Source organism: Lutzomyia longipalpis, chromosome 2 (genome assembly GCF_024334085.1).
Source record: "Lutzomyia longipalpis isolate SR_M1_2022 chromosome 2, ASM2433408v1".
In the NCBI taxonomy this organism is placed as follows: Eukaryota; Metazoa; Arthropoda; class Insecta; order Diptera; family Psychodidae; genus Lutzomyia; species Lutzomyia longipalpis.
Window position 1 is genome coordinate 18,944,906 of NC_074708.1, and position 27,694 is coordinate 18,972,599.

The following is a 27,694-nucleotide window of genomic DNA, read 5'->3' on the forward strand; positions in this document are numbered from 1 at the left end:
AGGTATGTGGGAAAACTTTGTATTTAAACTCCCAAGCATCCGCACAAGTACCATTCGCGATGAAGAGATGCGGAAGAAAATGCTGAAGAGATCTCTTCTATTTTAAACTTTAGAATGGCTCTTTATCAGATTTGAGCTTATTTTCAATATGAAGATGGTAAACGACGCTTTCACCTTTTCCCCCTTTTTTCGGGTGAGGACTCTTTTTCCCTTCTTTTCACTTTGTGCAAAGAAAAGCCAAGATATTCACGGTACAGAAAATACCAACGTTCTCATGGGAATATCACATGGAAAGTTTTTCGAGACTTTCCCACCATATCCTCCCGCTGTATATGCGAAAAATCACCAAAGTCATCTCCAAACAGACTTTCTGATGTGATGAAAATCTATAAAGCACAAAAAAATTCCTTTGAATCCGCCCGAGATGGTAAAATGGATTTTTCTAAGGTAGTACAGAGGTGGCTCCTATACCAAAAGCATTCATTATATATGACAAAAAATCATGATCTGTGATTGAAAGGTTGCTTTTGAATGCAATTTGTCAATTTAATAAAATCATATTTATGCTCTTTATGTGTTAAATAAATCGTTAAAGTGATTGTCAGACAAAATTAGAACATACAAGACTCGAATTTAAGAAGAAAATAAGAAAATTTTCGCCAAAATATGTTTGAGCTGTTTTTCTCACGAGTCTCCTGTGTGAATTTCATTCCATTTCACTTGAGAGACTAAAACTTGGGTGAGTATAGTGCACAAGCTTAAAATAGATGGCCTGAATAAATAAAAAAGGAAAACCTGAATGAGTTTGCGGAAAAGCTCACCAATGTTGCTCAATTTAAATAATTAGAGGTATGCGCGCGCAAATGCAACAGGAGAAGTATGTATGTTTTTCAGAGATGAAAATGCTCTTCCTGAGATTTCCCAGAGAGTGCCCCACATTTGATGGTATTCCAGGAAAAATTGCAAGAGGCCTGAGCCGTATATGGAATGGAGAGGAACATAACAAATTGCCCTGTCGTCCATTTTAATGCCTCCGGTGCCGCTTTCGTGGTTTTGAGTCCTTCAGGACGTTCAGGACAGTAATTTAATTACGACCGAAAATTGAGATCATTAATTTTAGTTTATTTTGTGATACAGCAAGAATGTCTATGTCATGTACTTACGGAGTTATGTAATATACTCTCACTACCAGGTTATTACGATACCCGGTAAAGTGCGTTAAGGGTTGACGGCTCGTCTATTGAGACAACCTGTACTGCACCCGACAGACGTTTGAAGCTCAAAATTAATTGACATTCAAATACATTTACTCTAATTTAATGGTACCTATAGACTATACGTATTTTCAACCCTTGCAGGAAAATTCTCTCTTGAAAATCCAAAGCGTACACCGCCTTAAAGCATTCCACATGGATTTCGCGAAAACTAAGAGGTGCGCCAGTAGCATATGTTCAAACATGACTTCATAATTATGTACACACATACATACAAAATTAACATTTTGCCAACTATATGTTTAATGCTTCTAACCTCCCGGTGCAAAATACCAGTTGCGGATAATAATGTTATAAGTCAGTTTGTTTCTCTAATTATTTGCTCATTTCAACTGCTCTTGGGAAGTAGCTTCACTGTGTTGTACCGTGAAAGCCCGAAATATACAAAAGCAAAATTTCTACTATATGTACAAGCAAATTAATTAAGGCATTTTGCATTTGATGCACCCTGAAAAGAAAAACAAAGCGGCTCAAAATACATACATATTGTGGTTGTAGACATATTAAACATATTACTGATGAATTCTCAAGATATTAAGATGTTTCTGAATATTTCAGAATTTAACAATGAGAAAGGTAAATTGAAATATAATATGTTTTTTTGAATCTCTTAAAAAAAGAAATTTATTCATATTTTTATATTAAAAAAGATCCCTAATTTACTTACAAATTATATTACGTGAAAGACTACAAAAGGAATTGATCGTGAAAACTAAATCCACGAGGATTTAATAGCAGTAATTTCACTCTCAAAATTTTCCCCATGAGCACCTTGATATGGGAGATGTCGCACATCAAGAAGAGAAATTATATGCGCGACATTTGCGTATAGAGAAACCCACAAAGAAGCATCCCAAAATTTTCACATAGAGAGGGTTACAACACATGCAAAATTTGTGCTAAATTGGAGGTAAAATCACGACTCAGAGAGTAACGCTGCGGTGGTTGGAACCACCCTCATCACGGAAATCGCGGCGCAATAAGCAATGTTTAATATACCACAAATAATAATTCTCATCACGAGCGCAAATTGTACGCTTTAGCCGGGGTGGTGTTTCCTTCGCAATTAACAACGTGTTAAAGGTTGGCGCGAGGGCGACATTAGAAATTGATGAACGTCCCCCGAAAGTGAACCCACGGCACACAGGGTGTGGGTGTGTATGAACATGTGCTCTGGTGGAGTTTTGTTGTATAGTAAAATGGGAGAGGAATACTCGGCAGGAAAGAGGATGAAGACACATCTGTACCATACTATATTGAAATCATCAAAGCACTTCCCGGCAGCCGGATAAACAGCGGATGTAAAGTGTTCCAATTTGGAGCGAAGGGTTTGGGACTGTGAGGGCGGAAGACGTGGGGGTGTCTTCTCGGAAACATGTGATGATTGAGGTTTGAGCAAAATGTACAAGGAAGAGGAAAATGAAAGGGAGAGAGAGACAGTTTAAGTTTAAAAGAGAGCCCTGTGCCACCCCCCAATTCCACCCTATAGTAGTTTCTCTTTTGCAACAATTTAAAGCCTAAAGGAGAGTGGGACTTTTTGGAGAAAATGGAGGAAATAATTGAAAATTTCTGTTGTCTCCAACATCACCAGGAGGAGCATCGCATGAGGATGCCTCTATGCAACGTCGAATATAGCTTATGTATAAAAATTACTTATGTAAAACTGTTATCTTCCAGCATTTCAGCCATCTCGACCGTGTCCCTTTTCCGGGGAGAATGAAAATCTTTTAAACTCTCTTCCGCATTTTGCCAGCAAGGCGATACAGAAGACGATGACAACCTCATTTCAGCTTTTTCAATGGGATAACTTTGCCAAAAGAATATGATGAGTGTTGTGTGCTGTGAGAAGTGAAAGAGAAAGAAGTTCCCCATAAGAATGACGAAGAAAAATTCACCAAAAATGGAACGCTATATGCATTTTCTTCGTCATACCTCCCCCCTATTCCCCAAACTCAATGCCACCTCACATGTTCTCCGCATACTGAAAAGTCAGCCACAGAAAAATGTTTTTTATTTAAAAAAAAAAGTTGTGGTTTGGGGAAGAAATAATCTAAAATATGTATGCAAAAGTTTTGCATATTTTTGTATATGACACTCACTTTTTTTGGGAGAAAAAAACTTCGTCATGCTTTCCGTGCTAGAAACTCAATCTCATGCATATATTTTTTTATTTTGTGGTGCGTTTGGTATAATCCTTATTAAATAAGAATTCTCAAAAAAAACTTTTTGTAGAAAAATTCCCGATGAAGAAGAAATGAAACATAGTACTCTTAAAGTTTAAATATTGTGTCAAGGTGACTTTAAATGATAAGAACTTCAGCGTCAAATAAATTAATTAAAATTAATATTGAAAAATGGAAGAATTGCTAAAAGGTCAACAATATTGTCTATAGTGTCTATATCTAAATTAAAAAGAAATTACGAAGAAAAATCTTCTTTAACTAAAGAACTAATATATTAACGTATTGTGCCTAGCCTAGAATACGTACAAGAAGCTAGTATACACAATAACCCTATTTTCTCAGTCGAGTAATCATAAAATAAAACCTATCCAACACAAAACGTAGTGAATGTCAAATAAAACTAAAACACCGCATAGCTTCTGCACTATTCATATTATATACTTTGACTTTTATAATAAGTTTGTCTATTATTTATTTACTTACATAGATACCTATGCAAAAAAGCGCATCCTATATATTCAGGTAGATAGTGTGAACATATAAATGGGATATGTGTTAAAAAATAGAAAGCAATTCAAAATGAATTTAAGGATTTTCACAAAATATGCTTCACCACATTTTTCAGCTGAAAAAGCACTGCTAAAAGCTGCTAAAAAATTGTCACGGAGAGATGGACAATTCGTTTAAATTACCCATTCATCTATATATAGGTAGCACGTTCGACCACGAGGGGTTTTCAATGGGGAATTATTGGGAATTATTTACTTTTTCTCCCTGAATACTAATTTGGCGCACACCTCAACACGTCGTCGATTGAATGGTCAGCACTAAAGAGCTTTTCCAGAGCTTAAAAGCTGTGAAAAGTGAGAAATGGTAACAAAGGGTGAAATGTTGGTGAAGTAAAATCTCACCAGCACCAAAGAGAGTCTTTGAATGTTCCCTCTCAACGATTCTCCTCCAACTTGAAGTTAATCTTCTATGACCAATTCCCAATGAAGTGCTTACAACGTGACCAATGCATGTTTCATTAAGTTAAAAGGAGAATAATGCTTCTATGTTGGGAATGAAGGTAATTGTGGGACGAGTGATAGCTTTTATAGTGTTCTGTGAGTGGTTCATTTGGAAAAATGGATAAATAAGGTTGTTAATTTTTTTGTATTGAAGGGATGTGAGTGTATTTCACAATGTTGAAAAAGAATTTACTATTTACAAATATTTTTTTATGTATTAATGCAATAGAAATACGCTTTCCTTAATCACGTTGTTTGTGTGTTAGATTATGCCAAAGAGTGAAGCATTTTCACCCCCAAAAGTACATCAAGTGTTGGTAAAGTTGAAAATAGTTTGAATGTACGATGAATGTGGGTATATTTACTTAAGATTTAAATGCCTGATCTTAATGTGCCTAATTTATCACCATAATATTCGCTCATGCGGTTCAAAATGCTAAAGAGCACACAGCATAATGCACTTTATGAGCTTGAGAAACTTTGCATCCTCTTCGAGGGTTTTCCCCCCATCTCACCCATTCTCGGTGGAATACAAAAGGAGTTAAAATTGCCAAAATATTTTCACAAACACAAAAGTTCATCTCACGATTCTTTGCACAAATAAATGCTTGTTTCTGGCTTATTCTCAACTTCCACTGTCAAGATAATCTCTTGCAATTTCATTCGTTGTTTGCACTAATTTTATTTAATTTCTTGGGAAAGAAAATTCATTTTAAAATAAAATTATCTAACAAATCATTTCAAAAGGAAAACAATGCAAAATTACTCAATTCTCTAACATTAAATACTTAATGGAAGGAATTAGATTTACTCATCACATAATGTCCTCACAAGAAAATCTTGGATCAACAAACATAAGTTGCATAACTTATTAATCGTATATTTGAATGAAATCTACCTTAAGGATCTGTGCAAGCTATCATATATAATATTGGCAACTAATTCGTTCTCAAACATTATATCACATGAGATGTATCCTCAATAATCAATCACGTGCTTCTCATTTTCAATCAACTCATACGATAAACCAATATCTATAATTCAATTAGAAGCTAGTCAAGCTAGTGTCTCAGTATTTGTGATTTTATCAATAATGTTACAGTGATGTAGGGACACCTAAAATTGATATTTATGTATGTTTAAATGTGAAGAATGTGAATTAAATCCACGTGTTGGACACGTCGGGGTAAAAATGACCAAAAAATAATTAGAAAGAAGATTACCCGTTCCTGTATGGAAATATCCCTTATGTAATAAAAGTAAAAGGATCCTAATATTGTATAGAGAATCAAAAAAAAATAATAATAACAAATATCACAATAGCTTACTAAAAAAAAACACAAACAATGACGTCATCACTATGATTTCATCCATGTATAGCCTTGGTCAGAATAAAATGAAAAGATTGGTAAACTGATATGAAACTTTACATTTACTATGCAAAGATTATTTCATATATGTATATATTTTCGTTAACATGCATGGAAAACATTGCTCAAACAATATTCGATTTGTTGTATGTATTCTGGAAAATTTAGCACACCAACCAACTATATTCCTGCATATTTCATTGCCATGTCTTGTTTATGTCACATCTCATGATAAAATATGCAGACTATGCAGGATGTAAAATATAAATTATTAAATTCATATTATTTTCACAAATTATGTCTGATAGGCGAGATCAATATGATGAATATTTGCATAAATAATGTTGAGCATCAACATCATTTATATACATACATACATCATCAACCCTCTAGGTTAAAAGAAATCCATTATCTTTCTGTAATGAGTTTTATTTGACATTTTCATTAATATTCTGTTTGATTTTTTATTAAAATTAAGCTGATTGATTAACATTTTTGTTTGAAAATTATTTTTTGTTCATAGATTCACTTAACTTAATTGCAGAAATGAAAATCATGGATTATTGATTAATAATGAAATTTTTGGTAAAATATTAAATTGCAATGCTAACTCAATCCCATCCTTAGCCCATTCTCTTTAGTAGAACGTCCATGATGTGGTAAGATGAAACCACTGACATGGTTTAAGTACCAAACGACAATCTTGAGCTTGAAGAGGGGGCAAAATGAGAAACATTAGTATTTGATTGAGCGAGACATTCATGTGAAACCACACGGAGAAATCTATTCAGTTCGAATTACAATTTAAACCCTCGAGACATTCCTCGCACTTGACCACTATGCGTGTACAGACAACGCAATTACTGGGACATGGAGACTCTCAGGTGGACACCACCCAGGGACCTCGTGAAAGGTGCAGAAATGTAGGCATCCTCGCGCTAGAGCCGCAAATAATAAATTATGTTTAATTAATGGATTTGGAGTCCCAACGGATTCATGGGTGTGTGTTTTGCCGGCGACACACTGAATTTTCTAATGAATGAAAATTCCATTAGCCCTCGTGGGAAATGCTTTGTCAGAATTGGAATAATGCTATAGGGATAATGAAGACACTACTAGTGAAATATTCCATTAAAATTCATGAAATTATTTAGTATATATACCCGATTTAATCATTCTGTACCAGTTCTGGGCTTAACACCATGGCAAAGAAAATAAAGTTATGGGTCCAGTGAAAATCTAAGCCATACATATAATTCAAAATGCTTTACTCCAAGTTTTCCAGAACAAAAATTCAACTCACAGAACCACAAGACTGTGCCACATGTAATTAAATTTCCTTGATAGTTGTGTGGTTAAATTTATATTCATAACTTTGTATGATGAGAGAAATTAAAAGTTAAGGAATTTTTAGGGAGTACCCAACATAAGACAATGCAGAACTTTTTAGCATAAAGAAAAAAAGCGAATCATGTTTAATTTTCTCATAAAGCACAAAAGGAGGAGCAATTTATTAAATGGAGTTCCTCCATCAAATGCTTCAAAAGCTTTGATAGAGTGTGAGTCGGTGCGGGTTTTCATTCAGTGAGTTTGAAGATTTTCGACTTTAATTTACTTTACAGTGGAGAGAGGAATTTCAATAGTAAAATGTTTTAAAAGTTATACGCAAAACTTTTCATGTGCTGAAATATTCAATTAAACAATGTTGCAAAAGCGGCAAAGAATTGAAGGAAGCTTCATTGAGTTAAGAGAATTTTTCTTATAAATTCTTCTTTATTTCCAAGAAATATTTTCCCAGGATAGAAGGAAAAATTGTTGAGAGGTTAAATTGTGGTGCAACTCCCTTTTCTAATTTACCAGATGCTCCCTGTTGCCATCAATCCTTACACAGGAAGCTGAACAAATACTTGAAAATTTATCTTCAATCAACATATTCATCATCCAATGCAACCGTGGGATTTTTTTTGGTGGAAACCTTTGAAAGCCTCTCTGCCGAGCATTTTATTAAATTCTTCATAAAGTAGGGAAGGAATGGAACAATAAAGGGTTATATATTTACAGCAAATAATACATATAAAAGTCCTTTGTAATATGTGTGCGGTTTTCAATTTCAAAGAGAAAAGTAATTTTGGATGTCGGATATAAGCAATTCTTTGTGTACATAGATAGAACAAGGTGGACCAGCTAAATTTAATAATATGTATTGCGAAGAAAAGATTAATATTTCCTCACTACAAAAAATTCTCTTAAGCCTTCTCTGGTCTATATACAGCATAGCTACGTAGCCACACTGTAACAATGGGGTTCATGTAAGGCTCACCTCGAGAGAGATCAAATTACATGTGCCACCAATTCCCAGCTGAGGTTACTCTGTGGTGCACCTCCTCGGTGTGGGACAAACACGCATCGTGCGACCACTCCTGTGCCACTGCCCCCATTTAAGCGCGGGGGATGCAAGGCTGATAATCACTTGATTATATTGCAATTGGATGGGATCGAGTGAACTTCGCGCATGAGGGTGGTGAATAAATTCTGTTCAAACTAGGGGATGCCATCAGATGAGCAGAATAGCCGGGCTTGAAATGTATTTGATCAGTGTGATACACAACGGGAAGCAAAGCTGGTTTAATGAAATAAACCAAATTAATTTTCCTTTTCTCATTGTGCACAACCACAAAACTATTGGCACAAGTTTAATGTACACACACGCAGAGAATATTGAATGTAATCCGGTGCCAAATGCATTTATCTGAACAATCATTTTGTCAAATAAAGTCATCCAAAACGACTGATTTATTTTGCAATTACAAAATTTACGAGAGGGACTTTGGGGGTAAAATCGCGTACATTTGGCACATAACACGGAAGAAATATTGCATTGATTATTCTAAACATTAATTTTATACCATCGAAAACATCAAACATAATTATTTATTTAAAGTGCACAAAATTCAACATTCCATGCATCTGGTTTAATGAAGTTGCTATTGTTGTCTTTTTTAATTAAAAGGAGGGAGAATAACACATAATTATCATTCATGTAACATGAATTATATTCAATCGATACAATCGCACAATCCAGCTACGTACCCTATTGTATAATTATTAAGTGCCATCAATGAAAGGATCAAAATTAATTATCCTCACCGCTAAAACTGTGCCAAAGTCCCTCCATGCTCGTAAGTGTGGCTTTTGCCTTTATTGTTCGCAAAATGGCATAATTTCTCATGCTTACGTGAGCTAATCTATATTTAATGCATGTAAGGCTTAAATTTCATTTCAATTACATACATTTGAAATTGAAATCATTACGGGTTCTGTCCATATCTAATTAAACCTCTATGCTAATCATTAATCAGTACCTATGTATGTACATTTGTGAAACTGCAATGAAAAAATCATAAAATTTCATTTCCCATGGAAATAGCCACAAAGGAGCATAAGAAAATTGTAGAAAATATTTTCCTTTAAAACTCCTCCAGCCATTTCACCTTGTCAAAACAGAGAGGAGCTACCGAATTTATTTTATAAAAACTAAAGGTCACTCTTGGATCTCTTGAATTTTTAAATAATTGCCATAGTTGATAAACTTTCAATGTTACAAAGTCATAGTTGAAACATCCCTTAAGACGCCCGAATCTCCATTATGCAGACCCACTCAAATCGTTTATTAAAAGCATCGCCCAAAGTGTCCGCGGCAGAAGATAAAGTTTCACATACGTTGCAGTTCGAGTGAAAAAGTTAAAAAAAAAGAACTTTCCCCGAAACTTTTAAAGCTGAACCAAAAAAGCTTTCTTCTTGCTATTTCTTGTCAACTTCCAACGCATTTTTCGTACCCTGCCACACTGTCGTCCCACGGGATATTTTTTCTCGCACTGTCTTTCAGCAGAAAACAGATTCTCACCATAATCTTCCCACAAAAAGAATGCAAAGAATTTCCTTACGTCCGCCTACGGTTTTGTGAGAAAAACCTCCCTTCGCGTGGTTTGTGATTTGATAGGAAATCAATTGCTGGAAATTCATCAATCTACAGGCAGGGGAATAAACACACCAAGATGACAAAAAAGTGAAAATAAATTACAACGATTGGTATGGGGGGGAATTGGGTGGATTTCCTCATTTACCGGGAGTTCTTTTTTTTTCTTATAGCGACACCCCTCGTAATTTACATAATGTACGAGGAAGAAAATGTGCAGCTAGTGATTTTTCTTTCGCACGCTAGCCAGCACACAAATTGGGGAGATTGCCTTGAGTGGGAGAAAAAGTCTTATTTAATTATCCATTTGTTGGGAAAATTGTTCTAATTTCACTTTCTAATTCAATTTCATTTCATCTCGGTGAAAATTTGCAATATTTTTTTCCCTCGTCTCCACTGTTCCTTTAATATTTTCCACACAATAAATCAATTTAACGTTTACGCGAATTAAGCGGAATGGCTAATTTAGAATTGAAAGAAGTGGATTAAAAGCGTAATTGCAGAGAAATCAGTGAAACATAAATTGTAGGAAATTAGGCAACATGATTTATAAATTGTAGTATTAAATTAAAAATTATATTTCTCCATTTGGAAGCGATAATTAGGAATGGTTGAAAAAATATTAGAACAATCATTGTTTGTATTGAAAATGGGGAAAATTACTTTAAAAAAAAACTCCATAAAGCATCGATATTGATGAAAAGGAAGAGGCTACATTCTAAATTTAAAAAAAATGTATTTTGGAAATTCAATAATTACAACAATCTTCCTCAAATTAGAGCTATGAGATATGTATACAAAATTCTTATTGATATTAAGTATGTACGTATACATCACTAAAGAAAAAAAAATGAAATGTAAATACTTCAACATAGAAACAATTTTAAAAGTAAAAGATATGGTAAAACATCTTCAACTTAATACCTACAAGAAAATTTTGAGACAAAAGTTACTCACGTGTTTCTTTTCAGTGTTACTCCAAACTCATTGGCAAATGTCAGAAAAACTTGTAAAGAAAATTAAACATTCATGAAATGTCTCATAAAAGGAGGAAGAATTTCCATTATTAATTGAATGAAACTAAAGAGTGGCGCATAAGTTAAGGGGGGTCTCTTTTGAGAGCTGGTGAAATCAATTTCAATTCAATTAAATTAAATTTATTCATTTCAATGGGTTTATACCCTTTTGCGTCCATCGCCGTCTTAGCGTTGTTACCAACCTCCGGGACCAAACGATGGAAAGATCCCTTCACTGGTTGTATGTTCTTGGTCATACATTGACCTATTTACAAAAAAGGGGAATGCCCATTGAAAGACTACAGTCAAGCTGAGCCATGCGGCTGTTTAGCTGACTTAATACAAAAAACTAATACAACATTAACTCAACTACAGCATCAAACAACTAGCGTACATACAATAAGCATAGGAGACAAACTATGAGGTGTGGATATAACAAGAGTTACTGATTGTTCTTCACGAGGCATATTTAGACACTAAAAGTTTCTTCACTTCACTCGGTTCAGTACCATATAAAAACTCCAAGACACTCCTCCTGCACAGATCACCAATTTCCTCTTTCACGTTGTTGATGACAAGAGGGGCTAGGTAGTTAACCGATCTCCGAAACGATTCAGTTCTCGGTGTAGGGACCACCAGCAACTCCCTCCCTTCCAGCTGTGCCCTCCTGGTAGAGAATGTGATGGTGAGTGCTTCCCTTCAGGTAGTCATCAACTATCCTGTAAACATACAGGTTGGCTAATGGCATAAGCCTCCAGCTCACAAACAGTGGCCAAGAGCCGTCCCTCCATCCAGCGTGAGACATCACCCTCAGAATGCGCTTGTGGGCCGAGATTAGGAGCCTCATATGTGATTCATGGGCGCCACCCCAGAATATAAGGCCGAATCTCAACCTGGACTCCCCTAGCGCACAGTAGAAAGCCCGGAGTAGGTGGGGGGAGCAAGAGCCCCTCATTGCATAGATCTGCCTTGTGACACATCTGAAGCATTCCCTAACTCGATCAATATGGCTTATCCACTTCAGAGAGCAATCCAATGTGATTCCCAGATATTTAAACTGCTCAACATACTGGATTTTGATGCAATTTTGTGAGCAAGGAACAGTGGGGCCCCCACATTGTTGGGAGTGGCACACGAAGTCCGGACGGTTATCGCGCACCCCACCAAACTGCATGAGCTCTGTTTTAGGGCTGATAAGCATCATGTGGGTATCGAACCATTCTCTAAGCCGCTCCAGATCCCTATCAAGGTCAATTTTGATGGGGTAAAAAGCAAATGAAAGAGGAAATACCAATGCAAATTTTGATGTACCAGAATTTTGAATTTCCACTCTGGGGCTGAGAAAAGTAGAAAAATGTGATTTTTTTCAGATATTTTTGACGTTTTTCCACTTTTCTCAGCCCCAGAATGGAAATTCAAAATTCTGGTACATCAAAATCTGCACGGGTATGTCCTCTTTCATTTGCTTTTTACCCCATCAAAATCCATCCAGTAGATCCTGAGAAAAACCTACCTTTGTGTTTTAGGGCAGTTCTGCGGAAAAGTCGGAAAACCACAAGATGGCGTCGCACCTAAAATGGCGAAAAGTGATTTTCTTACACTTCAATAACTAGGCTACAAATGTAACCATCATCGGATATCCAAGTTTAAGAAAAACCCCAAGAAAATGACAACATTAAAAATGTGTAAATTCTAACAGATTTCCCAAGAGACCCCCCTTAATGCATGATTTAAGGCTGGTTTACATGCAAAATCATGCATTAACTTATGCGCCACCTAGTATTTGAGTCTATTAGTTAGGTTCTCCATTGACATACAAAGTTTTTTTTTTAATTTTAATTTTTTTTTGTCATTTTTTAAGTCTAACACTTGAATTTTTCTAACGTTTGGCTTTTTTATTCAGTTTTTTGACCCCTAAAGAAAAAGTACCCTCTCTAACTATGTCAAACTATTTTATGAACTACATAGTTCAGCATGTAGAAATGTTCTAAATTCGTTAAATTAGTTTCTGGACTTATTTTGGGGCCGAGAGGGGGTTAGTGAAAAATTGAGAGAACCGACAAAGCCACAAAGTGTATCCCAGGCAAGTTCAATAATAATTGAACTAAAACCAAAGGGTGGCAAATCAATATTTCACCGTGAGATCCACAACATTGTTGAACTCCACCCCCTTTTGCCAGTCTAATCAGATGTACAAGAGTGATCGGAGGGTGGTGGAATGGTGGTAGAAATTAATCCCAACCTAAGCCCACAATACAGGAGCACGTAGCCACGAATGGTCCAACGGGGGCTCCCATAGCGCCTATACCATGCCCCCCGCCCCCTATCCTGTTTTGGCGTATTTTAATTAATCCCTAATTGAATTATACCTAATTGAGTGAAATCATATAAAACGACTACAAAATGTAAACTCGCACTTTAGCCATGTAAATTCGTTTTAGGCCTTTTTCGAGGCTATCGAGTGGTTTTTCGGTGACGCCATCCAAGAGCAATTTTGTCGCACTCAGTTTCCAAATTATGGGAATGAGGGTGACCATTTGAGTTTCATGGCAATCACTTGCACATGTACATAGAGGCCAGATTGGGGCTGTAAAAGTTTTATTGAAAGGTTACATTGCTCTCTCTTCGTGGCTTCAGTCACAATTTTCCAGGGATTTTCCTTCAATAAAATTGCAAGTAGTCCACTAACCGTGATCAATTGACGAGGGAAGGGTGCTTTTTGTCTTCATCTTCAATTAATCAAGGTATTATTCCCTATTCTTTGAAGGATTTGAGTAGGAAAATCTGTTGCTGTAAAGGCTATTGAAGAATGTGGTTCAATTTCCTTGTCCTTGATGAAAAACTCGACGTACAAAAGAATTAACCAGTTTTTTTTTAATTTGTCGGTTTTAGAAAAAACTAACTCTATCTTCAATTACAAAAAATCTATTGAACGATTTTTATTAAAAAAAAATGTACACAAAACTACAAAATAAACATGGATAAAATTGTAGATGATCATAAAACGTTCAAGATCTTGTTCAATATGTGCCATACAGATTTTTCATTTAACTCTTTGAGGACCATTGGGTCCATACGTTGACTCAAACGTGAAACAATTTATTTACTCAAATTTAATTATTTTTCCAAGTTAAAAATAACGTTAGTTCACCTAGAAGATGATAATGAAGACTTTTTTACTATGAAATTCCACCTGAAGAATAAAAATCGTAATAAGAGGATTGAATGATTCAAAGTTTTTATTTTACGTGGACCTTAAAGGGTTAACTCATAAAGTATTTGTTGAATGATTTCTAACCCACACCCACGTCTTACATCATTTTGTATTTTTGTACATTCTAAGACATACAATTTTTACCCCGCTTAAGAGGGTAGGTACGCCTATTACCCTTAGCATCCCTTTAATTCAAGACATCCTTTCTGCGAGGGCCAAGCTCTCTATTGAAGCTCGTGATTGTCATGGGACTGGACTTCCGTTAAATAAACCGACGACTTTTAAATTCAAATAAATTTATGGTGTGCTCCTCCATCGATGGCAGCACATCAGCACAAAATCCCCTCATTTTTATAGCCACAGAGAGAGAAAGGCTATTCGTGCTTAGAGAGGCAAAGTGACATAGCATGAGGGAAAAATCACGCGTACTCTCTGATAATTCCCGAAAATTAATTTTAGTTGTAAAAATCAACAGTGCCAGTTTACAATATTCTTAAGAACGATAAGTAGTGCAATATTGTATTAAAAGCCATATCAATTGGAGTTCCTTCACCTCTGTTATAGCATGGTAAGGAAGTGCATCACTGTTTTCTTGTTGACATTCCCCACAGAGTGTTGTGTCTTTCAACAAATTCGTCATACATTTACTTTTATGAGCATTTGAGCACATAATAAAGAAATGTTAAGCAGCAAAAAAAAATATTATTGAATAACCACGACAGTGGAATGCGATGATTTCACTTTCAGCGTTAATTTTCTCGCTGAAAATTTCCTTTTGGTGGAAGAAATGAATCTTTAGGAAGAAGTGGCTCGACAATTGACCCGAAGCATGATTAGAACACTGTGAGGAGCACTATCTCTTAGCTGCTTATCGCAATTTTTGTGTGCAAAATGTGGAGCGTTTTATCGCAACACTTTCCAATCCACTTGCCTTTTATATGGATGGAAAATCTCTTATTAGTGTTGTGACTCCATTCAATAAGCTTTAGTTGTCCGTATCAGAAGGGCTGGATTAAAATAATTTAACATCGCGTTTTAATAATTGACTTCACCATAAAGTAGAATTTTGAGTTTTTGCCTGTGCACCTGGCACCTCTTGGCATCAATAAGTGGAATAAAACACATAAGAAATCTCAAGGACAGTGTACGAGTGAGTAGCGAAATCTTACAAGTTCACCATAAAAAGAACAACAACTTATTGCACTTTTTACTTGCAAAACAATTCTCTTCAGAGTTGAAAATGTTCTAGTTTAGAGATTTAAATGAAAATGTATTTTTCTTTGGACATCATCAAACACCAAGTGTTTGTTTTTAAAATCTTAAATCGATATAATATGATTAAAAAACCAAATTTAACCCTTTAACGTTTTTTGGGTCATATGCTGACCCAAACGTGAAACATTTTATTTTTTCAATTATTTATTAATGTAATTGTTTTTCCATATTACAAATGCATCAAATTCACGCATAAGGGGTCAAAGAAGACGCTCTGACTGAGAAAAGTTCTCTAAAAAAATTCATAGAATAAAAATCGCGATAAAAGAGCGCATGTTTCAATGTTTTTATGTTTCACGTTGGACGCTAAAGAGTTAAATAAGATAAGAGGACAAATATTTATATTATAGAAATAGAAACATAAAAAATATGCTGAATTAGGTTTTATAAGTTGAAATTTATCAAATTAATGCTTTATTGACTCCATTTTTTATGAAAAAAAATAGACAGCATATAATATATTTAAGTCCTTGATCTGATGCATTTGCTTCATGCACAAAAGCGTCAAGTAATTTACAAAGTGGGCGTGGCTTAAAGTTCTTAATAAGCTTTTTGATCAAATCAATTAATGACTTTCTTGCTTCAGTGAAAAGTTGAAAATTGTGCTTTAATTTAAGCAAAAAGGCTTCTAATAAAATAATTTTTAGTGACACTTTAACTATCTAGAGAGACAATGATCTAGTAATTTGTTTTTATAAATTACCTTTGTTCAACAAGTTCCGCGAAGTATTAAAATAGGTCTTACGAAGATATTTATGCAAAAAATACTATATTCAGTGAGAAAATTATAATTGGATTAAATTAATTTTTAAATTAATAATTTAGATAGAAAACAATTTATAATCATATAAAAGTTGCATCATCAAATTAAAAAGAAAACTATGTAATTCTATCTGTTTATAAAATGAGTTCTCTCAAATCTCATTTTCGAATGACTATCAAAGTGAACCATTGTTGTCTTTCGCTTCACTTCTTATTATACAAAAGCTAGAATGAGTGCAAAAAATGCAAATTGCATTAATTTCTTTCCCACTCTTTGTATTTCTTATCTACTATTCCCACTATTCCATATTTCTCAGCTATTCACCAGAATATTCAATTTTATAATTAACAAATACCGAATATTTTAATCCATATTTTGTCTGCATATAAAAAGAAGAATTTTTTTTCAGTCACAAGAAGAGCCATCTTTTATAGCTGAGTGTAGTAATACAAGCTAGGTATATCAAAAGCTCATAAAAAGCCTCATTTTATCTTGATAAGACTACAAAGAAATTTTTCATAAAAAAAACAGAAATAATTTCCTGCTTCTAACTCGACAACGTAGCTAAGATTTTTTTTTTAATGCGTAAAGGTTATTCTGTGAGACCTTACTGTAGGTGGGTACTTTTGCCACACCTTTGAACTCTCTGAAAGCTCACAAAGTTTTATCTTATTTGCCTGTCATTTGGCAATAAAAAGACTATTTATCTCAACTAATGAAAACATTAAGAATTGCATTGCTTTTTATTCACCCATTAAATCAAATTCCTAGATTTACTTATTAATTAGAATTAAGAAATCATCCAAATTGAGTTATGGCACAAAAACTCCTAAAACTCTTAAGATATTAACAAATATTTACTACATATTTTTAATTTAATTTCAATCTCTTGATTTCATTATATACCTTCAAACTACATATAAACCGAAAATTCACCCAAAATCATCCTTGTGCGTATCTCTTGTTTTCTCGGTGAATCACCAAGTCGACAGAAAATCAATCTGTAACCAATACATTCTCATAAAAATTTTGCGCTAGTATCTGATTAAAGTTCGGCGAGTTAAGATAATTTCGCGAGCTCTTTATCAGTCACTTTTGTTCTCTTGTGCGCGATACAAGTGAAACATTCAGCCCTCAATATAAAGTTTTCTCTATATACCACCATATATAATATAAAAGTTTTGCCTTTGTTTGAAATCTTCTTGCAGAGGGTATGATCGATTTGAATCTTTGTGGCTTAGAATTGCAGCTACAATAAAATGACCGCATGTGCTTGCACGGAGAAAACGAAGAAGATATGGATCTTCGGCTGTGGCGGCTTCTTCCTGCTCATAGGAATGATCCTTGCCGTTGTATGGAGTGCAGTTTCCATTAATATTCTTCACAATGTAAGTACAACAAGTACATAAATTAAGCATCAGGGCTATAATTAATTGATCACGTCAGGCTGGAGAGAAAGTTCCTCATTCGGGGTTTTTGTTTTGTACTACTGAATGGCAAATTGCGCAATATTATTTATCTTTCACCACAATGTATATTTTAAGCCGCTCACTGACCTCTAAGAATTCGCTTAAATTCAAAAAGGAAGATCATTGTAGCATGTTGTTTATGAAATTGGTTGGATTTTTAATGAAATCTCAATTGAATCACAAATTTTCATTCAAAATTCTCAATTCAGCTCCCAAAGTATTTTTTTTAGCATTGAATACTGGTGACAATCGCTGATAAATTCTCAGAAATGTCTATCGCGAGATATTGCGCGAATTTCTTCTCGTGATAAGCTGATAACGTCTCAAAAGAACAATCCCACGTCAACTGAATTTTTTTTAAATAAAAATCATCGTTTTTATCTTAACCCTTTAAGGTTTTTTGGGTCATACGCTGACCCAAACGTGAAACATTTTATTTTTTCAATTATTTATTAATGTAATTGTTTTTCCATATTACAAATGCATCAAATTCACGCATAAGGGGTCAAAGAAGACGTTCTGAGTGAGAAAAGTCCTCTAAAAAAATTCATAGAATAAAAATCGCGATAAAAGAGCGCATGTTTCAATGTTTTTATGTTTCACGCTGGACGTTAAAGGGTTAAATAAAAAATATTTTTCATTGACTTTTGCAGCAACTTGTTCTGAAGAATGGTTCCCAAACGTACAATAATTGGGTGGAGACACCCATTCCCATGTACCTGGAATTCTACATGTTCAACTGGACCAACCCGGAAAAGATTAAGGATTGGCAAACAGAGAAACCGAACTTTGTTCAATTAGGCCCATACGTATTCACGGAGAAGCGCGTACGGGCGGACGTGAAGTTCAATGCGAACAATACGGTGTCCTTCAATCAAACACGAACCTGGCATTTTGTACCTGAAATGTCCAATGGTACCCTCGACGATGAGGTAACGAATCTTAACTTAATCCCAACGACAGTTGCCTACACACTTCGGCATCAGCACGCTGTTGTCAAGATGATCGTGAATTTCCTGTTCAAAGAGAAGAATGTCCACATGACACTAACGAAGAAGGTGCGTGAACTCCTCTTTGATGGTTACGACGATCCCGTGTTGGACTTCCTCCGTAAACTCAACATATCAGGCTTTGTGATTCCCTTTAATCTCGTCGGGTGGTTTGTTGAGCGCAATGAGAGCTCAACCCACGATGGACGGTTCAACATCTACACCGGTGAGGATGATATGGCCAAATTGGGTGTAATCGCCAATTGGAACAACGTTAATCACACAAACTTCTACCGAGACCACTGTGGCACTGTGTCAGGAACAACCGGAGAAATTTGGCCACCACTGCCCACGGATCAATCCCAGGTGGACATTGAGATGTTCACGCCGGATATCTGTCGCTCCATCACGCTAAAATACGAAAAGCAAATCGACAAGCTGGGACTCCGAGGAAATCGCTGGGTTGCCGATGAGAGAGTTCTGGACAATGGTTGGAACTACCCACCAGCTTCATGCTACTGCACCTCCGACATTGCCTCCTGCCCAGATCTCCTGCCGGGCGTCCTGAATGTTTCACAGTGCCAATTTGGAGCACCGGCTTTCATATCTTTCCCCCACTTTTATCTTGCCGACCAGAGCTACAGGGACGCCATCAGTGGGATGAACCCATCGAAGGAGGAGCACGAATTCTACATGGCGCTGGAACCACAAACGGGTATCCCATTGGATATCCGAGGACAACTCCAGCTGAACCTCATGATGACACCCGACGAACATTTCTCCATCTTCGAGAATGTTCCCAAAATCTTTATTCCTATGCTGTGGTTCCGACAAACGGCTAACTTAACGGAAGACTTAGCTAAAACAGCATGGGTAAGTTCGCAAAAAATTTCTAAAAAGACGCTAGAAACAATTATCTAGGGATAAATTTAACGAGGGTTAACTCAATATTGAGCTTAGATACGCTGTCCTAACAGGGAACTGAGTTAGTCTTTTTTAGAATCCCAAAAATACTTGAAAAAGTGCATAACATCTCTTGATGTGAGACAAACTTGCAGGAAAGGAAAGTAAGGAACTTCCTATAAAAGTGAAATTCACTTTAGTCTGGCCTGGTCTGCTTTTTAAAATAAGTTTAAGCTATTTAAATCCAAATTTAGTTTTTTTAGGTCGATCTTCAGTTTTAGGAGTCATTTTCTTTTTAATTTTCAAGGTTTAAGTTAAACTGAATTGCCACTAAATCCGTTTTTAGATTTAACCCTGATTCAGCTTAACCTAATCTAATCAAAGGCTCGATTTTGAAAATATTTCATTTTGTAAAACTATGTCTTTACAATCCCTGATCATTTTATGACCACAAAAAGACATCCCCAAAGACTCACAGGATCAGGAAGGACGAAAAACCGAAAATTTTTGAGTTGAATTTTTTTTACTAAAAACGTCTTATTTAAGCTCAAAGGAACCTATAAAAAATATTTTTAGTTTAATCAGCTCGCTAGAGTAATCGCGGACCTGAAAGGGTTAAAAAACTTAATCTGTGCCCAATTAAATTATAATTTAGGCCAAGTTTAAGATACCTTAAGTCTAGTCTATTAAAAACCAAATCTAGCTTATAAAACTTAAGCCTAGCTTAAGACACTTAAGCCATGACTTAAGAAATATCTAAACTGACTCAAGAAATGTAAACCGGATTTAATGGTGAATTTAACGAAAAATTGAACATTAATGAAACATTAATACGAATGCATCATGAATTTCAAGAGACAAAGAATGCAAAAATGACATCATTGTTTGCATTTTCAGACAAATCTTTGTCGTTTTTTTTTTACACATCTGTCTCTTAGGTGTTTTGAATTTTTAACAATAAACTTTTATTCTGTTTTATTAATTCTTATTTAGTAATATATTACCTTTTCTTTTTTGCACAAATTTCTTTCAGTGGGCCGTCAACTTGCCAAATTTCGGACTGTGGATTGCCTTTGGAATTCTCGGCGTGGGTGGGATTTTTGTAATTGTCGGCATTGTCCTGACCATCGCACGTAAATGGACTTGTTCGTCACGAAGCGACGACGAAGAGCCTCTCCAGTAGGCCAATCATACACATTTCATCACGAACCAAACACCACCAACGAGTCAAGGCTCGAGTCAAAGTGTTTATGAGGCAAGAAAACAGCAACTGTGATAAACTCGCTATATAATAATGAAACCTATATCTTACCAAAACAAAGTCAACCACAATTACCAGTGCTTGCGGGTGAAGACAAAGAAAAATCTGCCTTATCGTGAACTTGTTACTACATATAATGCGGGGTGTTATCCATTTTGATTCAAACATTACTCCTCCTTTTCTTTTTATTGCAATTAATTGTATTTCAATTTATGGGAAAAATTGAAGATTTTTTTTAAATAAAAAAAAACATTTTTTTAGGGAAATATTTCTGATTATTCTGCAATTTTCTCACATTTCCATTTTATTCCATCGCTCAGAGAAAAAAATGTCAAGAACTTTTCTCATTCCTACTACATTTTTTTTACAAAAAATTGGCAGTGCACTATATTCGTTATGCGCGATTTTTTTTCTTTAATTTTTGTCCTATAAATCAAATTTATATAATATACTTTTTTGTGTCTTAAATTCACGATATTTCCTCCTTATTTTGTTTCCATTTACTTTCTCATTCTCAAGAAAGCAAAGAGAAATTAAGGAGATTTTCTTATTTCAATTAATTTTCTCATCTCCACGAATTATATTTATATACTATTCAGTAAGATTCTTAATATTTTTTTCTTCTTTTTGAACACCACACAGGAAAATATCTTTGTGTGTGTGTTTCTATTTAGGATTAAATCACTGGAATTTTGTTATTTTTGCATTCTATTCGCATTTAAGGCTTCCATTGAGATTAACTTCAAGCAGATTTAAAGATTTCTTACTTCTTTTTTTATTTATTTAATGTTAAAAGAATTTACTTATGATGCTATTACTTTTGTGAAATCTAGCTCAATTTGAAGGCTATTCTATTCTAATCATCTAAGCAGCCATTTTTTGCAGAAATTCCCAAGATTCTATTCAGAATTTTAAAATATTTCTTCACAAAATTAAAAGAATGAGTTTCAAATTAAAATTTAAAAATTTATGTATGTAAAATTTTAACCCTCCGTATATTATGACCAAAACACATACGCACATTACTAATGGGGTAGATGACCGACCCCATAGATTTTTTCGCAAAAAAAAGCAAATTCTTTCGGTCAAATGAGCTTTAATAGACTCCTTGGTACTTTCTAAGAAATCTTGTCCATTTTTGAACACAAAAACAAATTTTAAATGGATTTTTTGATGATTATTGCAATGGTTTTTTTGAGGTTAGAATCTTCTAGAAAGAGACAAAGAGTGACAAAGCGAAGAGAAAAAGGAATAAACTTCACCGTTACACCCATTTTTGAATTCCCTCTTCTTACATTTTTGTTAAAAACTTTTTTTCTGATGGTTAATTAATTAATTAATCGAAATATATCTCTGGGGTCGGTCACCTACCCCTCATAGTATACGAAGGGTTAATAGAGTTAATTCGTTTAATCGATGATTTCAGAAAAGAAATCTTTATGTTTCATGCATTAAAAGACACAAAATTCACAATAGTAACGTCATTTTTTCAATTTTTAGGTAAATTTCGATCTTTTCGATTCCAATGAAACATAAAAGGTTTCTATATGCCCCTTTCTTATTCGTTTCTTTTTTTTTATAATTTTCTTGACAAGAATGCCCGTGTTTGTCTCCTCGAATAAACAGTTTTCCCATAGAGAAACAAATAAACTCCTTTGGAGTAAATTAAAATTTTCTTCATAATTAATTCAAACAAATATTTTCTGATTCATTTTGCATAAATTTTTGCAACTTTCTCTAATTATTTATGAAGCTTTGAAACTTATTTTGTGATTAATTCTAAATTCTTTGTGTTATTGTTTATCTCAAACTTGGTCCAGTATGTTTAAAATTTAAGTTTTCTCTGGCAATCTGCTTGAAGTTAACGTCAACGTATATACCCTCATAGCGTTCCCAGCAATAATTACAAAAATCCCCAGTTCAGTGCTTGCTAACAAACCCAGACCACCCCTTTCCACCAAATTCTGGTACGTGTGCCGACTTTTCTGCAATTTTTTAAATTTCTAAAATTAAATGAAAAAAATACACAAAATGCACATTTTGGGCAACATTTGTGGATGTTGTGTTGGTTGAGATGAATCTAAATTTCAATGAGCCTCTCAGGTGGTATGAATGTAGTTTTTTTGTTGTAATTTACAAAAGATTTACATTCGTAACACGTGAAAGTTTGTTAATTTGAGATTTAGAGATTTTAAGAGACACCCTCCCATTCGACGAGGTATTGAATATTCCCATCGACATCAATTCTCTTCCCGCGAATCACGTACTTTTCGCCATTGGCGAAATTCGATGGGGTTCTCGTATCAAAGATCTTACTTATGATTGACCCACCTTTATCTGATGCGACAGACCCTCGAGCTGCGCCCGAACGTTGGCTGCTTAGCAGCTGCTGACTGAGGAATGTTGCGGCTGTGAAGTTAAGTAGCGACGATGACGATGACGACGACGACGAGGCATCGGAACAGCCAGATGATGTGGATGCCTGAGGGTTCGTTGCAGCAGCCGGTGGACGTCGTGTGCTCTCAGCATAATTCTTCTCCTGCCTCTCCCTCAGTCGACGCCCACACGTGTACAATTTACGTCCCTTGTGATTCCCATTAGACGAAGCTGTGCTTAAGTCCGAATTATTTGACGATCCCGACCACGCATCCTTGTTGTCCGAGGTGCGAAGTGGGAAGAAATTCCCTGTCTACATTGTTCCGACAATAAAATGAATTCCTTCGCAAATTAACCCCATCAGTAAAAGTTTCATAATAATACTCACATCAAATGGCGATAGAGAATTATCCGAAAAGGACAATCTTTCATCACCCATCGAATTGTTATTCTTATTAAAATATTTTCCACCATTCACGCCATTCAGACTATTTTGTTCGAAACACCTTAAAAGAAACAAAAAGAAAACAGCACGCAGAGTTATTAGAGGTGAGCCACAATGACCGAACAATGACAACCCAACTAATTAGCATGTAGTGAAGCATGATGGAGATTTTTTTTTTCAGCAGAAAAGTATCAGAAAATATTGCAGTCTTTTCAAACACAAAATACACCAAAGCTCTATGAATTATGGATTTTGCATTGTTAACAAAGAGAAATGTACGGGTAAGCTGACCAAGCTTACGGGAGCTGTGTTTCTTTCAGTGTACCAATTTTGTGAGAGCAAACTAGAACGCAAATTAATTTAAATACGCGCAAAGTCGGGAAAAGTTGAAAAGTCATACCTTAAGAAATATTTAGAAGGCCATATCTCGAGAACGGATCCATAGATTTTCGAGTTTGAGCTATCGTTGGAAAGGTCTTAACCTCAACTATAATATATTAAAATATGAAGTAAATCGATAATGGCATTTTCGAAATATTCGAGTTCGAAATTTTCGAAAATATTGATTTTGACTTTAGCGCCTCTCGCGGTCATTTCTTGAACTTGCAATGTTCTAGACATTTGTAGGGCTTCACGAAACCTTTCATTTGCACTTGAGTTGATCAAAATCGGACTTGTAAAACCCGAGATATGACATGCCAACTTTGGAAGGCTATATCTCGAGAACGGCGACATAGATTTTCTTCATTTTTGGCATGGAGCTAGATAATATGGTCAGCTATAACATATCAAAAAATGAAGCAAATCGATAATGGCGTTTTCGAGATATTCATCGAAAACTCATCGAAAATTTTGTTTTTGATTTTTGGCCCCCTAGCGGTCACTTTTGAAACTTCGTATGTTCTAGAGAGTTGTAGGATTTGTTGAGAGCTTTCATTTGAGCCCGGGTTGATCAAAATCGGTCAAGCCGTTTTCGAGTTATGGTCGATTTTCGATGAAAAATTGTGGCGGCCATATTGACTAAACGGCTTGACCGATTTTCGAAAATGAGGTATCGTCCCCTACAACATATCAAAATTTCAGATTTTTAGCTATTACAGGGGCTGAGATATAGCAAAAACAAAATTTTGAGGTTATTCAAAATGGCGGACGCGGGGTAAAATTTGACGTCTTAATCGAACGTTTTCTAGTCGACTTTTAAACTTTGCCGTTTACCGCAAGTCTCTATCTATCACCGTTCTCTCGCAATTTAGCGTTATACTACGGACGGCCGGACGGCCGGCCGGAAAAAAACTTATTTTTGGCGCATACGATTTTTGGAATGTGGGGACCCTAATTCGTGCTCATACCAAGTTTGAGCCCGATCTGACGACTTTCGATTTTGCTCGGTACACAAAAGCTGTGTCTGAAAGAAACACAGCTAAAATCACGAATACTGAACATTGCAGAGATCATTGACCTAGAATATTGCTGATCATTTCTACTTTCAGCTTTGTAATAATTTTCTTCTGATAAAGTTCATTGAAAGGACATGTTCAAAGGTTTTTAAAGAAAATGCGGCATTATCCTTTTCAGGTCCGCGACTAATCTAGCGAGATGATTGAACTAAAAATAATTTTTATGGGTTCATTCGAGCACAAATAATACATTTTTATCCAAAAATTTTGACTCAAAAATTTTCGATTTTTCGTTCTTCCTGATCCTGTGAATCCTTGGGGATGTCCTTTTGTGGTCATAAAATGATTAGGGATTGTAAAGACATAGTCTTGTACTAATTTGGACTCAACATACAAAAAAAATAACTAGGGGAGACCGGGGTAAAAAAGTCAATTTGGAATTTTCAAATGCAAATTTCTCCTAAGTTAAAATTCGGAAAAAATCTGATAAAATTATGGTGGAAAGCCCTATCAACCTTTAATAATTGACTGCAATTTGAAGGTTATCCGAGCAATAGTTTAGGAATTAAAAATGAAAATAGATTTTTGGCCCATTTCCCAAACTTTTGCGTGTTGAGAAAAACGCGTTTTCCGATACTTTTTCTTTAGCAATTTTCCAATCTGATAATTTTTCTCACCAGCTGGGTTAGTGCAGAAAACGTTGCCAAAGTATATTTTTCACCAACTTTTCATGATTTTTCTGAACAATAATTTGAATCAAAACATACCCATTGGTAAATCGTGTCAACCCATGTAAATCATATAATTTGTTGCAAAATGGTGTGATTGAGAAAATGGGAAAATTCTCTGTTTTAGTGGGTATAAATGTCAAATTCCTTGTTGCGGATCAAAAGGTGAGAAGTTTAACTATCAACTACTATCAATCTCTCAGGTGGAAATTCATTGGAAATGTTGGAAAATTCGACCGACTTTATTTGCCCCACTGGTGACTATATTTACCCGCCGCGTTTAAAAAAAGTTAGAAGCGGAAGGGTTTAGGAAAAGCTCGAAAACTTATATTTCCCGTAGAGATAGAAAAAAATGGTCTGAGACAAAGTTGTAGGCCAGGAAATTTCCTATGAAAATGACCTATTGAGGAAATTTTCTTGGTCTTGGGGAATCCTGCAGATAAGGATTTATGCAAATTGACTTTTTTTTTACCCCGGTCTCCCCTATACAAAATGAAATATTTTCAAAATCGAGCCTTTGATTCAACGTATGACCCAATGAACCTAAAAGGGTTAACACAAAATTAACTAACTAACCTTCTGCAGTGAATCCCATTCTTCACATCCATTCCCGTGCATTTTTTGTGGTATCCACGTTGACAGCGCTTGCAGACATCCACAATGGAGTCGGGCTCCTTACCACTGCGCTCTTTGCAGTGAACACATAGGGGTCCGGAAGCATCGCCATTGGCAGTGACGTTAAGCTTGCGCATCTCATCGAAGTAAACCCAGCACTTGGTGTCATCGCCAAAGTAGACACATGCCTGCTTCCTGCCGATGACAATGATGGTGCCGAGGTAGAAAACATCCCCCTTGTGTACAAGTACCTCGTCCCCGCTGGCAAAGTCTGCGGAAGTCTTGGGCGGTGGTTGAGCATCTGCGGCCGGTGGGTTGGTGGTGTCCTCGAGTTCGGGTGTATTCTTGCCTGCTGACGGAGAGGCCGTGGGGTCCGGTGGCACGACAAGGGGCGTGTTTGGCTGAGATCGAGAGTCTTTGAAGTGACACGTTGTGGAGTCGGGTTCATCCAGTTGCTGCTGCTGGGCTTCCTTCCCATTCAACAGCCGCTCATCACCGCTCTCCGTGGTCACCGTGGCGGATGAGCTGGTGATGCTGTCGCTAAAGTGATTGTTGATGCAGATGTTGATTTGACTTGACGACGTTATGTTCGACGACACGTCTGTGTGATTGTGCGAGGTGAGAATCATGATGGAGTTGTTACTCTTTTGGGTCTGACTCGTGACCCCTGCATTGCTGTACTTATTCGTAATCATGATTGTATTGGCTGGCCCCTCTGGCGGTGATTTTCCCTTTGCCAGTGTATTGGGGGTGCTCGGGTGCATCTCAGGGGGTGCCGGCTGGACAAAATGGGCATCGTCTGTGTCCATCTGGGTGTCGCCACCACCTTGTGCGGAATCCTCACTCTGTGACATTGCAATTCCGCGCTCACACCCAGTGAATTAGCCCACAAATCACTCGCTTCAGTCCAATGTTGTCCAGTCTGCAAATTACAAGTCAAACAATCCCATGTCAGAGACCCCAAAAGAAGCACCAGTCATAACCTCCAAAAAAAAAGGACGCTCCTCGTAATTCTTCCCAAAACCCTTAAACTTCCACACCCGGAAACTTCACCCCAAACACCTCAAGGAGCACCTGAAGACACAAAGTACCCTGCTAACAGTCTAATTTCCCGGAAATCATCCCTCTGCCGGGGAATCTAAAACAACTTTCTTGGGCTTCATTGACACAAATCCACCCGCAAAATGGCCAAGAAAATTCAGAATGCCTTTTCACACCCCATTCCTTCACGTGGAGCTTGTTTTGGGAATGAAATTGCAACAGGACCCATTAAACTACAATTCACGCACACAATTTCATTAATAATTTACCTAAATATTCTCTAATTTGCTAAGACATATTGTTAAGAATTTTCTTCATTTTTTTTTTTGTTCACCACCACTACTTCTTCTTCTTCTTGACTTATGCGGCTGCTCTCTCGCTTCTCTCTC

The 27,694-nt window shown here is 35.9% G+C and overlaps 4 protein-coding genes across 13 annotated transcripts in view; 3 read left to right on the plus strand and 1 right to left on the minus strand.

Annotated features, from left to right (window-relative positions):
* Positions 1-27,694, plus strand: part of LOC129789442 (uncharacterized) — an 885,568-nt gene that overhangs the window by 187,068 nt on the left and 670,806 nt on the right. The gene's annotated exons all lie outside the window — the stretch shown is intronic.
* Positions 1-27,694, plus strand: part of LOC129789300 (chaoptin) — a 316,756-nt gene that overhangs the window by 97,092 nt on the left and 191,970 nt on the right. The window lies entirely within an intron of this gene.
* LOC129789372 (protein croquemort) lies at positions 14,427-20,969 on the plus strand. Of its 3 annotated transcripts, none has more exons than XM_055826163.1 (4): positions 14,427-14,611; positions 17,290-17,469; positions 18,204-19,412; positions 20,476-20,969. In XM_055826163.1, the coding sequence occupies exons 2-4, from the start codon at positions 17,341-17,343 to the stop codon at positions 20,623-20,625; spliced, it is 1,488 nt and encodes a 495-aa protein (XP_055682138.1). In that variant the 5' UTR covers positions 14,427-14,611; positions 17,290-17,340; the 3' UTR covers positions 20,626-20,969. The 3 variants fall into 3 exon arrangements, with proteins under 3 accessions (XP_055682138.1, XP_055682137.1, XP_055682136.1); XM_055826162.1 differs by lacking the exon at positions 14,427-14,611 and adding an exon at positions 15,008-15,193; XM_055826161.1 differs by lacking the exon at positions 14,427-14,611 and having other exon boundaries at positions 17,174-17,469.
* Positions 20,985-27,690, minus strand: LOC129789369 (polycomb protein Pcl). 8 transcript variants are annotated; one of them, XM_055826155.1, is made up of 5 exons: positions 27,575-27,681; positions 26,226-27,186; positions 23,468-23,585; positions 23,035-23,392; positions 20,985-21,129 (listed from the first exon to the last, which is right to left on the minus strand). In XM_055826155.1, the coding sequence occupies exons 2-5, from the start codon at positions 27,116-27,118 to the stop codon at positions 21,098-21,100; spliced, it is 1,401 nt and encodes a 466-aa protein (XP_055682130.1). In that variant the 5' UTR covers positions 27,119-27,186; positions 27,575-27,681; the 3' UTR covers positions 20,985-21,097. The 8 variants fall into 8 exon arrangements, with proteins under 8 accessions (XP_055682130.1, XP_055682126.1, XP_055682133.1 ...); XM_055826151.1 differs by having other exon boundaries at positions 20,985-21,369; XM_055826158.1 differs by having other exon boundaries at positions 20,985-21,387.